General features: G+C 46.8%; 1 protein-coding gene across 2 annotated transcripts in view; it reads right to left on the bottom strand.

Annotated features, from left to right (window-relative positions):
* CFAP57 (cilia and flagella associated protein 57) overlaps positions 1 to 15760 on the bottom strand; it is a 76561-nt gene that overhangs the window by 5844 nt on the left and 54957 nt on the right. For both annotated transcript variants that reach the window (XM_011945284.1, XM_011945289.1), the window contains exons 21-23: positions 14763 to 14897; positions 14539 to 14682; positions 6017 to 6149 (exon numbers count right to left, since the gene is read on the bottom strand). In XM_011945284.1, coding sequence (XP_011800674.1) covers positions 6017 to 6149; positions 14539 to 14682; positions 14763 to 14897 — 412 coding nt within the window. The remainder of the gene's footprint in view (positions 1 to 6016; positions 6150 to 14538; positions 14683 to 14762; positions 14898 to 15760) is intronic.

Below are 15760 nucleotides of genomic sequence, written 5' to 3'. Positions count from 1 at the left end.
AAAAAAAAAAAAAAAATGAAGAAACTGAATACATGTCAATGGGATAAATGTTTTAGGTAAACTTTTTGTGTAATTTAAAATCTTAAAATTATTTTTGATGCTCATTGGCTATCTGGGTCATTTCCAATTAAGAAAGGGTTATGGGCTGGGTGTGGTGGCTCAGACTGTAATTCCAGCACTTTGGGAGGCTGAGGCAGGTGGATCACGAGGTCAGGAGATGGAGGCCATCCTGGCTAACATGTTGAAACCTCATCTCTACTAAAAATACAAGAAGAAAATGAAATAAGCCAGGCATGGTGGCAGGCGCCTGTAGTCTCAGCTATTTGGGAGGCTGAGCCAGGAGAATGGTGTGAACCCAGGAGGTGGAGCTTGCAGTGAGCCAAGATCCTGCCACTGCACTCCAGTCTGGGCGACGGAGCGAGACTCCGTCTCAAAAAAAAAAAAGAAAACTTTTTTTTGTGAAACAAGGTAGGGGAGAGAGATGTGAAGAAAGTTATGGATATGAAGATATATTTTTTGGTAAGGAAGGTTATAAAGAGATGATAATAAATTTGTATGAGAAAGAATTTTGTATGATGAATTTTTTGTCCTGGAGCAAAACGACTGTTTTTTTTTTTTTTTTTTTGAGATGGAATCTCGCTCTGTCACTCAGGCTGGAGTGCAGTGGTGCAATCTCAGCTCACTGCAAGCCCTGCCTCCTGGGTTCATGCCATTCTCCTGCCTCAGCCTCCCGAGTAGCTGGGACTACAGGTGCCTGCCACCACACCTGGCTAATTTTTTGTACTTTTAGTAGAGACAGGGTTTCACCATGTTAGCGAGGATATTCTCCATCTCCTGACCTCATATCCGCCCGCCTTGGCCTCCCAAAGTGCTGGAATTACAGGCATGAGCCACTGCGCCCAGTCAAATGACTGGTTCTTTAAAGAAAAATGAAGAAGAAGAAAATCTGGGACTGGATGGAAAGCTCAGGTATGTCGCTCATGGTCTGTGTAAGTCACATGTAGTTTTTTTTGTTTGTTTCTTTGCACATACAGAGAAATTAAAAAGTTTAGATAATAAAATATTCTTTAAAACCTTATAGAGAATTGGAAAAATTTGGATAATTAACATTTTTATAATTAAAATTCTTAGTCTTGATGAAGGTTAAATAAGAAATATTTTAAAGACATGCATTGGCAGTTTGGCAATTCTTTTATTTTTGAGATGGAGTATAGCTCTGGCACCCAGGCTGGAGTGCAGTGGCATGATCTCTGCTCATTGCAAGCTCCACCTCCTGGGCTCACACCATTCTCCTGCCTCAGCCTCCCGAGTAGCTGGGACTACAGGTGCCTGCTGCCACACCCAGCTAATTTTTTGTATTTTTTTTTTTTTTTTTTTAATAGAGACAGGGTTTCACCGTGTTAGCCAGGATGGTCTCGATCTCCTGACCTCGTGATCCACCTGCCTCGGCCTCCCAAAGTGCTGGGATTACAGGCATGAGCCACTGCACCTGGCTGGCAATTCTTTTTTAATATAGTTAAGCATGAAGCCAGTTTAAGTGTGAAGCCAAATCTCACATACATGCTTGTATCGCTTCATACTGTGTTTGCTGTTTTGCATGAATAATGCTGGCACTGGAGTACTTACTAGTAGGTCATGTGCCTAGAGTGAATTTCTTGATTGCACAGGATGTATGGTGATATTGGTGGACTTAAGGATATTGAATTGTGTATGAGGAATAAAATATTCATCATGTGGTTTTTTGGGCTCTGGGTAAATGGTAGTCTCTAGGGTAGACTGAGTGGGGAAAATGGTGGCATTGGTTTCCTGTTTGTTTTGCTTCTAATTTTTATTTGTTTGCTGTTTGTTCTCCTTTGTGTTTTGCTTGTGTATGCATATGTATAAAATCATCCATGTTCTTTAGTTTCTAGTGGAAGGCTTTTATAAGTTCTGAACAGAAATAGTACATTATATATTGTTGTTTGGAGAGGTGGATGGAAGTGGAACTGTTTGAGTGCTGTTTGTTTCTAGTGTGAGTCACTTGAATCAATAGTTTGTGTTGGCTTTAGATCTTTTCCTTTAATGAAGAAGAACTGTGATATGGGTACAAAGTTTTAATGTTCAGGAAATATTGGCCTTGTCCTTAAGGAAATTATATTGGCTAGAATTTCTCTCAAACTAATTTAAAGTGACATTCACTTGGATTAAGTAGTAATAAAAAAAGGTGAGACTTTCTAGTAATTTTTAATCTCAAGCTGTTTATCACTGATGGGCCTTCATGTGTGTACTCAAAAACAAAATATGTTCAGGTTTTTAATACAATTAAGCATGATGCCAGATTTAGTATGGAGCCAAATCTCACATACATGCCTGCATTGCTTACATTGCTGCAAATCTCACAAACAACTCTATTTTTTATTTTGTTGCCTGCGCTTTTGTGTCATTCACCAAATAAATATTGCCAAATCCAATGTTACGAAGCTTTTCCTCTATGCTTTCTTCTAAGAATTTTACAGTTTTAGCTCTTCTGTTTAGATCTTTGATTCATTTTGAGTTAACTGTTGTATATGGTGTAAAGTAAGGGTCTACCTTAATTCTTTTGTGTGTGTATATCCAGTTTTCCCAACACTACTTCTTGAGAAGACTGTCCTTTCCCCACTAAATGATCTCGGTACCCTTGTTGACAATCACTTGACCATATATTTGAGGGTTTATATCTGGCCTCTATATTCTATTCCATTGGTCTGTATGTCTGTTTTTATGCCAGTGTCACACTGTTTTGATTGCTATAGCTTTGTTGTAGGTTGTGAAATCAGAAAGTATGAGACCTCCAACCTTGTTCTTCTTTTTCAAGATTGTTTTGGCTATTCAGGGTACGTTGAGATTCCATATGAATTTTAGAATGGATTTTTCTGTTTCTGCAAAAATGTCATTGAGGTTTTTATAGGAACTGCAATGAAATCTTCAGATCACTTTGGGTAGTACTGACATCTTAACAACAAGTCTTCCAATCCACCACTTACTGGTATTTAATTTCTTTCAGCAATGTTTTGTAGTTTTCAGTCTTTTGCTTCTTCAGTTAAATTGATTCCCAAGTATTTTATTCTTTTTGATGCAATTGTAATGCAATTGTTTTCTTAATTTCCTTTTTGGATAGTACACTGTTAGTATATAAAAATTGCAACTTTTTTGTGTGCCTTGATTTTGTATCCCGTAATTGTGATTTTTGATCCTTTGTATAAAAATTTTCCTTAACTCCTTTGGAAGTCTGGAGGATTTTTTTCCTTATACTCTGGTGTTCTGAAATTTCAAGATGATGGACTTGATGTGGGTCTGTTTTTAGCCACTGTGTTGGATAGTAGGTGGATCTAACAGCTTCTTAAACAGATTTTTTTTTCTGTTTTCAGCCCTACCTTCACTTCCACCTCCAGAGATATCTGCTCCTGATCATTGCTGAGTCTTTTGAGGGTTTTGTGGCATACATTAGATTTCTTCTAGCTTCACCACTCTGGCTTCTGGGTGGGGGTATATTGATGAAACACAAGTGACAGGAGTTGATATTTGTTGAAGTTGGGGACTGGGGTCACAGGAATTCATCAGACTTCTCTCTCAATTTTTGTGTATGTCTGGAAATCTCCATGATAGTAATATGAAGAATCTGACTATATCACATGGCATCCCGAGGAGGTCTCAACTGAATATTTTGTTAGGATACTTGGACATATTAAAAACTTTTTTTTTTTTTTGAGACCGTGTCTTGCTCTGTCACCTGGACTGGAATGTAGTGGTGTGATCACGGCTCACAGCAGCCTTGAACCTCTGAGGCTCAGGTGATAAATTTTACTCTAAAATCCTCACACCTCAGCCTCCCAAGTAGCTGGGACTACAGGCACGTGCCATCATGCCTGGCTAATTTTTGTATTTTTTGTAGAGATGTAGTTTCACCATGTTGCCCAGGCTAGTCTTGAACTTCTGGGCACAAGCATTCTGCTCACCTTGGCCTCCCCAAGTGCTGGGATTACAGGTGTGAGCCACGGCACCTGGCTTGAAACATTTTTTAAGAGAAGTTTTGCAATTGTTCACATCTGTGCTTTATTTTCAAGAGAAGAGAAGATGGTTTCACCTCTGAGAAGTCAAGTATGTCAGTTTTCTTTTCTGTTTTTTTGTTTCTTGTTTTTTGTTTTGAGACAGAGTCTCACTCTGTTGCCCAGGCTGGAGTGCAATGGCACAGTCTCGGCTCACTGCAACCTCTGCTTCCCAGGTTCAAGCAATTCTCCTGCCTCAGCCTCCCGAGTAGCTGGGACTACAGGCCTGCACCACCATGCCCAGCTAATTTTTGTATTTTTAGTAGAGACGGGGTTTCACCGTGCTGGCCAAGATGGTCTCGATCTCTTGACCTTGTGATCCGCCTGCCTCAGCCTCCCCAAGTGCTGGGATTACAGATGGGAGCCACTGCGCCCGGCCCAGGGTATTTCAGTCTTTATGACACATGCTGTGCTCTCACACCAACTCTGTGGGCCTGGTATTGCCCCTTCAGGTACTGCTCGGGGTTTACACTTGTCTCAACTCCAACCCTAGCCAAAAGTGCACAAAACGACAATGTTAAATACATATATAAGATTTTACATAATGTATTTAATTTTGTCATTAAATATATATAGTTCTATAGTTGAAGACCAAAAAGAAGTTGCAAAAGTAGTACAAGGTTCCTGTGTACCATTCAGCCACCTTTCCACATCATAGTCCTGTGTGACCATGGCACCAGAAACAACTGACACTTCAGAGACCCAATCCATAGCTATGGGATGTTTCAGTTCAAGCCTCTAATCTTTGTTTTTTTTTTTTTTTGACGCGAAGTCTCGCTCTGTCGCCCGGACTGGAGCGCAGTGGCCAGATCTCAGCTCACTGCAAGCTCCGCCTCCCGGGTTCACGCCATTCTCCTGCCTCAGCCTCCCGAATAGCTGGGACTACAGGCGCCCGCCACCACGCCCGGCTAGTTTTTTTGTATTTTTAGTAGAGACGGGGTTTCACCGGGTTAGCCAGGATGGTCTCGATCTCCTGACCTCGTGATCCGCCCGTCTCGGCCTCCCAAAGTGCTGGGATTACAGGCTTGAGCCACCGCGCCCGGCCCAAGCCTCTAATCTTTATTCCTGAATGCAAACCACCAGAAAACAAAAACTTGAACCGTGTTGGCTTAGTTTGCCACAGAGATGCCTTAATCTCTTGGTTTTATTGATTGTCCAGATAAGGAATGGATACTTGAGAAATGCTTCTTTGGGGCCTGAAAGCAGCATATGTAATTAAAGACTGTTCATGGTTACTCCACATTCCTTTCCTAAGGATCCATGTGCTGACTTTCTCAGAGAATTTATTGCCAGGGAAACGTTTGTTTCTCCAGAAGAAAGCTCCCTTTTGCCATACAATAAGAATGAGATAAACGATCATATTTCTTTGTTTCTCTTTTTGCCTTGGCCGTCAGAAATTCAGAGGAACTTTAGGATATAATTGCAGTAACTGACTCATTTAATATTTATGTAATTATTTCCCCTCTTCCTTTAAATAGCTTCTCATCTTGCTTTTTGTCTTCATTTTAATTGTACAGGTTCACAATCCCTTATTCACTATTCTAAAATGCAAGAGGATCTAAAAACGGAGTGCCTTTTTAAATTCAGGAAGCTTAGTGTGAATATTCATATGTCACTACAGAAATACTAAAGTGTTTGATTTCAGGGCATTGCCCCAGACCCCTCTGGATATGTTATATAAAGTATTCACTTTCCAAAATCTGAAAGAGTCTGTATTCTGAACTGTAGCTAACCTCACGGATGTCAGCCAGGGGACTGTGGACCTGTGTGTGTCTGAGTGTGGAAAGGCCCTCACGGATTCCTCAGAGAGCAGGCACGTGTCCCGGACAGGATCCCAGACGGCTATGTGGAGATGTGACCTGATATAGAAGGAAGCCAAAGGGAGACCTGCCTGCGGCTGCATGAATCCCTTCGTCCCAATGCCCATCTCACCTGGCCACTGGTGACATTACCTGTCTCTGAAACTTCTTGTGGTCGGACTTTCTTGGTCAGTTTCAGAGCTGCTTCGAGGTCATAAACTTGGGACCGAGTGAACTTCAGCTCCCTGCGGAGCTCATTAATTTCCTTGATCAGAGAGACATTTTCCTGCAGAAAAAGGGGAAGATTGAGGGAGTGTGGACAGATGCATGGTCAGTGGGCACATGGCATGCCCTCCTGGGCTGAGTGTATGGGGAATGGGCAGGGTTAGGCCTGGATCCAGAACTCTGGATCCTCTACTGGGGCCTGAGCCTTTATTCCAGCCTATTGCTCAGCCTCTTAAGGAACCAGCTAACTTACCTTCAGGTGGACTCAGCACCATTCCCCCATCCACTTATGCTTGTTGCAACGTCAACAGCAACAACAATGCTTTTCCACGCACTTTTTATATGAGTTTAAATGCATCATAACAACCCTATGGCTGGGTTGTTATTACATCACAATTTTACTGAAGAGAAAACTGAGGCACAGAGAGGTATATGACTTGCTCAATTACACAGCTAGCAATCGGTAGAGTCAGGATTCCAACCCCAACAGTCTGGCTCCAGAGTTCATGAGCACTGTGCTGTACTTTATTCATTTTTCATTCATTTGCTGAACCCACATTTATAGGCTATCTGGGAAGTGCATAAAATGCAAACAGAAATAGGACATGGTCTGCCCTCAGCAGCATGCTATTTAGTGAGTAAAACAGAAAAGTACATGCATAATTAACGTCTGCTGCATCCACTGGAAGCTCACTTCTCTGATTTGTGTTTGACAAATATCCATCCATCCATCCATTCATCCATCCAACCATCTACCTAATAAATGTTTATAGAGTACCCATAAAGTAGTCATGCAATATTATAGAGACACTATGTTAATCCTAGAGTATAGAGAGTAAATCTTAGTTTCTGCTCTTGAGGAGTTTACGGTGTAGTGGGGGGCGTGGGTACAGTTTAGCATGGTGGCCACCTTGCTGTGATGGAGGAGTGGGCCTAGAGGAAAGATGCTTACTTCTGTCTGAATGACTAGGGTGGATTCCTAGGAATTGACTCCCGGGCTGAGGCTTGAAGGAGTCACCAAGGAGACGGTAAAGGTGTCCCAGACAACTAGAAGAGCAGGAGCAAAGGCACAGAATATGACACAGCTGATGGGGGTGGGGGAGACCTGCAGCAGTCCTGCATCACTGGAATGCAGAGCGAAAGGAGGGGAGTCGACAGGAGTGAGAACGAAGCTTGCTGGGGGCAAGGTGGTGCAGACTCTGCATTCCGGGACCAGTCTCTTCTCTCCTCTTCTCCCACACCTCAAATCTCTGCCTTCCATTTCACACCCAGCACAAGTACCCCAAGGAGGAGCCCCATCCCCAAGGGCCAAAGAGACTGGCCACTTTGCTCTTAGATCCCACAGCCACAGTGGCTTGTCTACAGCAGTGCCTCGTGTATGACCATACAAATACATCACCTGACCACCTTGTTAGCTGCCACTCTGACTCATAGGTCTGGGATGGGCCCTGAAATCCTGCACTGGACTTCCAAGAGATGCTGCTGCTGGTCTGCAGGCCAGACCACACTTTCAGTTGCAAAGCACCTGAGGGTCCGCACACCAGAAAAGGCAGTTGCAGGCCAAATCTACGTAAAATGGACCTGTGCCAGGAACAAATTGTGCTTCCACTTGGGACATTATCTCACGAGTGGGGGCTACGGAGTCAGAGCCCAGTGAACAGGACGGTCTTAAGCACTGTTCTCCCTGAGCTGTGACAAACAGTCCTCTGCTGTGGGGAGGTACCTGTGGAGCCCAGGAGGGAGCGGGGGTCGGGCTAGAGACACCGCAACAGATCCCTTTCCTCCAGAAATGCTTCATCTAAAGCACAGATCTACACCTTTAGACTTCCAGTATATTATTAATGTCAGTATTCCTTACAATATAGTTTGGATGTTTGTCTCCTTGAAATCTCCTGTTGAAAATTGATCTCTAGTGTTGGAGGTGGGGCCTAGAGGGAGGTATTTGGGTCATGGGAGCAGATTCCTCATGAAGGGCTTGGTGCCATCCTCGTGGTAATGAGTGAGTGCTTGTTCTATTAGTTCCTGCAAGAACTAGTTGTTTTAAAAGAACCTGGTCGTGGCTGGGCACGGTGGCTTACACCTGTAATCCCAGCACTTTGGGAGGCTGAGGCAGGCAGATCACGAGGTCAGGAGATCGAGACCATCTTGGCTAACACAGTGAAATCCCGTCTCCACTAAAAATACAAACAATTAGCTGGGCGTGGTGGCGGGTGCCTGTAGTCCCAGCTACTCGGGAGGCTGAGGTAGGAGAATGGCATGAACCCAGGAGGCGGAGCTTGCAGTGAGCCAAGATGGTGCCACTGTGCTCCAGCCTGGGCAACACAGTGAGTCTCCATCACAAAAAAAAAAAAAAGAACCTGGCCCCTTCTCCTCTCCTGCCCCCTCTTTTGCCATGTGACACGCCTGCTCCTCTTCCGCCTTCCATCATGAGTAAAAGCTTCCTGAGGTCTTGACCAGAAGCAATGCTGGCGCCATGCTTCCTGTACAGCCCTCAGAACTGTGAGCCAAATAAATCTCTTTTCTTTATAAATTACCCAGCCTCAGGTATTCCTTTACAGTCATGAAATTCTCTCTCTCAGATGGAATGCCTAGTCCTCATTGTCAGCCCCTCACTCTTCATGCTAGGATCTGTACTTGTGTTTCTGAGTCACATGTTTTCTCCATTGAATGCTTTACCCTTTTAACCAACCCAGGCCTTGGTGACTGTGGTGTGATGGGCCCCCCACCAGGTTACTTAAGGGTGTATGCTCACTGTCTGAACCCTCAAGGCCAGGCAGTTAGTCAAGGCCATGGTGCCCAGCTGAGGTGCAGGTGTCCCTGAGAATCCAGACATCCTAGAAGATACCTGAAAACCTACCAAGGAAAACAGTCCCATGGCACATCCACTGTAGGTGAAGAGCCAGAAAATTAGCTTAAAAGCAGCTTAGAGATGGGAGGCAATGCAGGTCTCTAGAGCTGTCCTGCGGCTGCCCAGGAGTGCCCCGCATGGAAGACCTAAATAAACTCATCTACTCACCAAGCTGGACTCCTCATTCTTTGGTCTCCCCAGTTTGGGAGGAAGGGTGGGGAACATTACAGTTCCAGATTTTCTCATAACAGTGATAGGTTTCCCACATTTCCTTTCCAGATGCTGCTGGTAAAACTCTGCTAGATCCTCCCATGGACCTTGTCCTTGCAGATTTGCTATCATGACACGATCAATTCAATACATATTTATTGGGTTATGGACCTTGGACCCTGCCTTGCATGTTAGAGGTGCTCAATAAATATGTGTGAAATGGATGAGAAAATGAATAACTAATGCAGTGGATACCAAACCGAATAAGATGAGATTCTTACTAATAAGGAAGTTACAAACCAAGGGATAAGGGAGAGGTGAGAAATCAGAACAGAAGGGAGGGTCTTAGAGCCACAGGGGCAAGCTTGCTCGCTCCAGATCTCTCTCCATTTCTCCTTTCAGTAGGCTTTGCTAAGCTTCACTTCTCCTGATCCTCATTAAATAACTCATTAATAATCATCAGAATAAGCACTAGAAACTGAAAGCACAATTCGAGTTCTCTCACAGTTTGCATCTTTAGTTGCTTCCTCTTTTTGGTCATCTCCTTCCATTCTGTCACTGAGTCTTGTTGATTTTGTGTCTGATCTGATTCTGATGTTCACCCTTCCTGCTGGTTTGTCACCAGCTCTCAGTGCTCTCCCCTGTTCTGCTGTAAAGGCCCCCCCCGCAAGTGGAGCCCTGTCCTGGTGTCTCCCCACCCCCTCCACCTTCTGCAGCCCTGTCACTGTGATTGGGATTTCTGGCTCCTGGGACCTGTTGGTGTGAATGCCTGTTTCTGACCCCCCTGCCAACCTCTGACATCTTCATGATGCTCCCTCACCTAAATGGGTCTCCAGGGCTTGATCCTTGTTGGAGTATGATTGAGGCCCACCACTCAGTGCAGCCTGACTCTCTTGTTCTGTTCATTCATTCATTCATTCACTTACTCATTTAAGAAAAGTAAGAACCAGTTCCTGAAAGCTTACACTGGTCACTGTGCCAGACGTGGGAGGTCCCGCTTGGCTCCAGTGCAGAGCTGCCATGAGAGGCTGAAGCAGGGGCCCAACCCAGTGTGAGGAGGGCTCCCAGGGGAGACAGAGGAGAAGAGTGTTCCAGGCCCAGAGCCAGGAGGTCGGAAAGGAGAACCTAAGGCAGGAAGAGCTTGATGATAACAATAATAAGAGTAACCACAATTGCAAGTGTTGACTGGATCACTGCAATGTATCAAACAGCGTGCATACAGTCCCTCAGTTCCTCCTTACACCACCCTTGTGAGGAAACTGAGGCCGTACCTCAGTGGTAGAGCTAGGGTCTGAACCCTGTCATGCCTCCATCCAGAGTGCCCTGTTCCTCCATGACTACTGCTTTCTAGGCTCTGCTGTCCCCCCTCACATTTCTGTCACCTCCATTCCAATACCTCACATAGTATCATGGCCAAGGACACTCCCAATATATATAAGTTGGGCTACCCGCAAAATGTTTTCTGGGATGGCCTGTGTTCTGAGGGGTCCTGAGGTCACACTGAGGTCAACTGTTTATGCTTTGGATGGCTTTGTGAATTAAAAATGTGAATGCAATGGGTTTGCTGAGCCTTCTCTTCCTGATCGCTCCCTGGTCATTTGACCTCCAAAAGCCCCTCCAATCCTCCATTCCCCCACCCAGGTCTACATAGTTGCAGAGGAAACCTGACCTGGGGTCCACCAAGGTGCCAAGTCTTGGGGAATGTGAAACTGTTTATGTAAAAAGCTTTCTAAGCAAAGGGGCTCTGCCAAGCTGTCCAGGACTGCCTTTGGCATTTGGAACTGACTGATGACCCCAGCAGGTCTTTCCAGACCTCCGTATTGAGCAGAGAAGAGAAGGGAATGCCTACAGCACCCCCTAATGGCATGGCCTGAGTCGATGCCTTTAGAATATGGCAATACCTCACAGCCCGGAAAAAGCAGGCAACAGATTTATTCCATGGACTTGGAATCCTTGCATCAGTGACATCTTTCTGGAACCCACAGTTAGTGGGCTCACCATCTGCCTAACTGCACAAATGAGCCATCCTGGAATCCTCCGTTCTTTCAGCCTTCCTCCCATGTCTAACCTGACATTTCTATTTGTCATTTCTACTCCGAAATGCCTTTTGACACCACAACTTTCCCCTTTCCAAGTCCTTCTCATCTACCCTTAACATGACAGTCACTTCCTAATGGGTTTTTCTGCCACCTGCCTCTTTCCCCACCAGTCTTCCCACCTTGCCAATGGAGTGTTTTGTCTTTTCAAAACAAAGACACCCCTACCTAAGAAACTTTGGGTGGAGCCTGTTTACAGGACAAACTGTACTTTTTGGCATGGCATGGAGGCCCTTTTCAACATGACCCTCAGCCACCAACCATTTCAGTGGGTTCTTCTCCACTTGGACACTCTTCTCTTGGATTCCTGGGTCTCCAAGCACCTCACAGGCCTCATTCTTCTCTGCTTTTTCTCAGGTTGTTCCCACAGCCTGTAAGGCTCTTCCCTGACTTGTTCCATGATCAACCTCTACTCACCCTTCAAGGCCCAGCTCAAATGCCCCTTGCCCCAGAAACCTTCCACAAGTCCTGAAGGCATCACTGAACCCCTTTTCCAGGATGAGCCCGCAGCACTGCATACAATGAGTTGAGCAGTAATTATTTTTATCTGGTCCAGGTTCCCAGTGATGAACTCCTTGAGAGTAGGAACACTATCACATTCATCTTGGAATCCTCTGTGATTGACACAGAGCTTGCTGTACAAGAAGCCCTCAAAAAATGTGTACTGAATGAATAAACTGCGTGTCCTAGATGTTTGTATCTCATAGCAACTCTTATTTTCATATCTGCCAGTGTGCTGAGGAATGGAGTGGGGAGGCTGAGCTCCTGTCTGAATATACAAATGAGACAGTGACCTCATTTTCTGTTATTTTCTAATGAGTTACTCTTAGATGCCATGTTTGCCGTGGCCTTCCTCAGCCTTTTTGGATTGAAGTGCCAGGGCCATGGCAACCTGAAGATGAGGTTCAGCTAGCTCCTGACCAGCACACACCAAGGCCACCAACTGAGGGTCTGGAATCAGTTGTGCCATCCACCCTCCACCCCCTGCCACCTGCAGTCCACAGGCACCAGTGGCCCATCCTGTGATGGACTTCTAGGCTTTCCCACTGGATTTCTACCTTGGTTCTTGGATAGGTCCTTTGCTTGGATGACGAGGATGGAAATTGCCTTTTTTTTCTTTTTTTTTTGAGACAGAGTCTTGCTCTGTTACCCAGGCTGGAGTGCAGTGGTGCGATCTTGGCTCACTGCAAGCTCCGCCTCCCGGGTTCACGCCATTCTCCTGCTTCAGCCTCCCGAATAGCTGGGACTACAGGCGCCCGCCACCTCGCCCGGCTAGTTTTTTGTATTTTTAGTACAGACGGGGTTTCACCGTGTTAGCCAGGATGGTCTCGATCTCCTGACCTCGTGATCCGCCTGCCTCGGCCTCCCAAAGTGCTGGGATTACAGGCGTTAGCCACTGTACCCAGCTGGAAATTGCTGTTTTTTGAGCACTTATTCTGTACCAGGCCAGTGCCTGGTGCCTCATATGGTTATCCCATTCGATCTTGCAGGAACTCCCCCAGCCCTCAGGTTGCTGTTTTCTTCCCTGTTTTATAGATAGGGAGGGTGGCTCCTTGAGTTAAGGAATTTACCCAAGGTCTCCTGGCAGAAGAGTGGCGGAGCAGGGTAAACCAGGGTCGGCACAGTGGTTTTGAAAACTTTTTTTTTTTTTTAATCTTCCAAGCCTTTTGCCAACAAAAAGAGCCCCACTGTTATCAACAAGCAGTCTCTTTCTGGTTGAAGGGGTGCGGACCCGGAAACCTGCACCCTCTGCCACACACCCCCACCCCGGGCCCCTTTTTACTTCCTGCAGTTGCTGGAGTTACTTATTTGGATCCATGGGACTCCCCAGCACGTAGGTTACAATGCTCCTGGAGAAAATGTTCTTCCAGGGACTTCACTCTGCTAGCCATCAGGGAGGCCCCGCTTCGGTCTCCTCTGCTTTCCACCCCACCCTGGCCCAGCACCCTCCAGGGCATGGGGAAGCAGAAGAGGACAGGATGCCAGCCCCAGCAGCCTCATGCTGATGCTCACACTCTCTGGCTAGCCTGTGGTCTTCCTTCTCCTACACCGATGTTTGCTTTGGTTGCTTGGCAGGGACAGAGGGACCCAGTTCCTCAGGCCTGTGCTCTGGTGATAGGGTACAGAGGGTGCTCGGTGATGTCAGCAGCTGACAACGCCTCCTGCTGTCACCCTGGTTCCCCTTCCCTGCTTGCTGCACTCCAGAGCCCCAGGTAGTGGCTCAGTGTACGGCTGCTGGTGTCTCAGGGCTCCACCAACTGGAGGCACTTCTATCTCTGGGCCTCTGACAGCTTTCATGGCCACAGAGTAGGGCAATGGGCTGCTTTTCAGTGGGGACTGGTCGTAAGATGGCATGAGACCAGCCGTGCCTGGTTCTGGCCTGAATCACAGTGTGCTCTGCCCAGCTGTGTATGAACTGGCCAAGGTGGGAACTGGTTTGTTTCAATCTAATTGCAACCTGTTCTCATTCCAGTATTTTAATTATGGCATTAAAGAAATGTGAACATAAAAAGGTACGTGCTTTATAAATGTGATTCTGATGTTCCCTTTTGATACTAATTCACATTAATTGCCTCAGACGATACTGATACCCAAACAGAAATCTGGCAGAAGAATCCCGACTGGCAGTCCTGATAACGTGCCTGTGTGGAGGCAGCAGTAATGGGGTCAGGCTCTCTGAACAGCCTGTGAAGGATCCAGGGAGGTGGGTGTGAGGCGCTTATTAAACCAGAGTGAGGCCAGCTCTGGGAGGGTGTGGATAACTTGGGACACAAGAGATAAGGGTAGGGACCTGAGGCACCAGAAAAATCAGATGAGGCATGGCCACGAGATATGGGTAGCAGAATAAAAAGGAGCAAGACAAAGTCAGGTGAAATGAGAGTTGGGAACAGAAGAGAGAAGGGAGAGTGGCTCAGGAGAGCTAAGATGATGTGGATGAAGGTCTAGAGGGCCCAGGGGCTGATGAGAGGAGTGGGGCAGGACACAGGTGTGCTCTGGATAAAGATGGGGTAGAAAAGAAGAACAGGGTGCCTGGGGAGGGGAGGTGGGCATTGGTGGGGTGGAGGGCAGGGTGCAGCATGGAAGTGCCTAGAAAACCTCCCAGGTGAGCTCTTAGCCACAGTCACAGCCAAGATGAGGTCAGAGGAGAGGAGCCAAAATAAGACTTTAGGGGGAGCGACTGGGCCCCCAGACACCTGGGTAGCTCTGAAGACAGGTGGTCTCAGAGGGACCCTTGATGGGATCTCTCATCTTGGATGGCTTGGCCTCCACAGGGGCCGAGGGGAGTGTGCAGGTACCTGCATGATGCGGACGTAGTCTGTGCGGTGCAGCTCGCCCTCCTTGACCACCTTCTTCTTGAGAGTGGCCAGGTTCCTCTCCAGATGGTCCCGCTGCCGGGCGTACTCCTGCTGCAGGTCTGTGTTCAGCCCTGCGATCTCCACCTGACGGGGCCCAGGAGATTCTCAGTGAGGGAGAGGAGACCCCGGAGGGCAGGGCTGGCAGGAGGGGAGGCTGAACTTACCATGTCTGCTCGCTGCACGTACTTCTCAAAGAGACCTCGAATCTTCTCCTTCAGCAGCCGTGGCTCCTGAATATAGGCTACGCAGTTGTGGAGGTCTGTTTTGAACCTTTTGACAAGCGCTTCCAAGTCTCGCTCCTGCAATCAGAGACATTTCCTTCTGGCACTGTAGGGTGCTCTCCAGGTGGAGGGGCGGGGGCTGCAGGCAGAGGTTAATGGCACAGAAAGGGAAAAGAGAGGCCTCATCTGGGACTCACAGTTGACCACCAGGGGCCACACTGGGCACAGAGACTTAGATGGGCACAGAGCCAACAGGTGGAGGCACGAAAAGTCTTGTGCACCTGCCCTCGGCTGGACACCCGGCCTGAACAGCGTACATGGGGCTTCATCCTTAAGAGGCCACACAGATGGGCTTCTTTATTGGCTCTGATTTCCTTTCAGGACCACAGGCCTTAAAAGATGAAAGGAAGCTCATGTGGTTACCCATATCCCTTTAGAGTCAAGATAGATGGCATCATTTCTCTCTTGCAGATTCCTGGCCGGGACTTCCACGTCCCCCGTATTAGCTCATCCAGTGCTTACCCAGCGCTCAGTAGTCAGGAGCGCTGCCGTGAGGGGTCAGGTTGGTTTATCTACACACTCGGGCTAGCGTCCCCTCTTCATCATGCTTTTACCTGTCTTCCCCAGCCCTGACCTGGAGAAAGTCTCTTCTTTCTCTTGCTGCCATCCATGGCCCTTTCTACATGTTCCACCGTTTTCCACCTCTCAATGTAACTATTATGCACATGCCACAAATCCCTGATCATCATCTTCAGCATGGAAAGAGCAGGATCTGTATCAGTTCACATTTATGGCTCTGCAGCTGCTAGTGTTACCTAGTGCAGAGTTAATTAATGCTTACTGCAGAGAACGGAAAGTTCCAATCTTTTTTTTTTTTTTTTTTCAGACAGAGTCTCGCTCTGTCACCCAGGCTGCAGTGCAGTGGTGCGATCCTGGCTCAC

The sequence above is a fragment of the Colobus angolensis genome, unplaced genomic scaffold (assembly GCF_000951035.1).
Source record: "Colobus angolensis palliatus isolate OR3802 unplaced genomic scaffold, Cang.pa_1.0 Scaffold106, whole genome shotgun sequence".
NCBI lineage: Eukaryota > Metazoa > Chordata > Mammalia > Primates > Cercopithecidae > Colobus > Colobus angolensis.
Note: the sequence above shows the minus strand (reverse complement) of the source record. Positions and strands in the feature narration are given on the sequence as shown.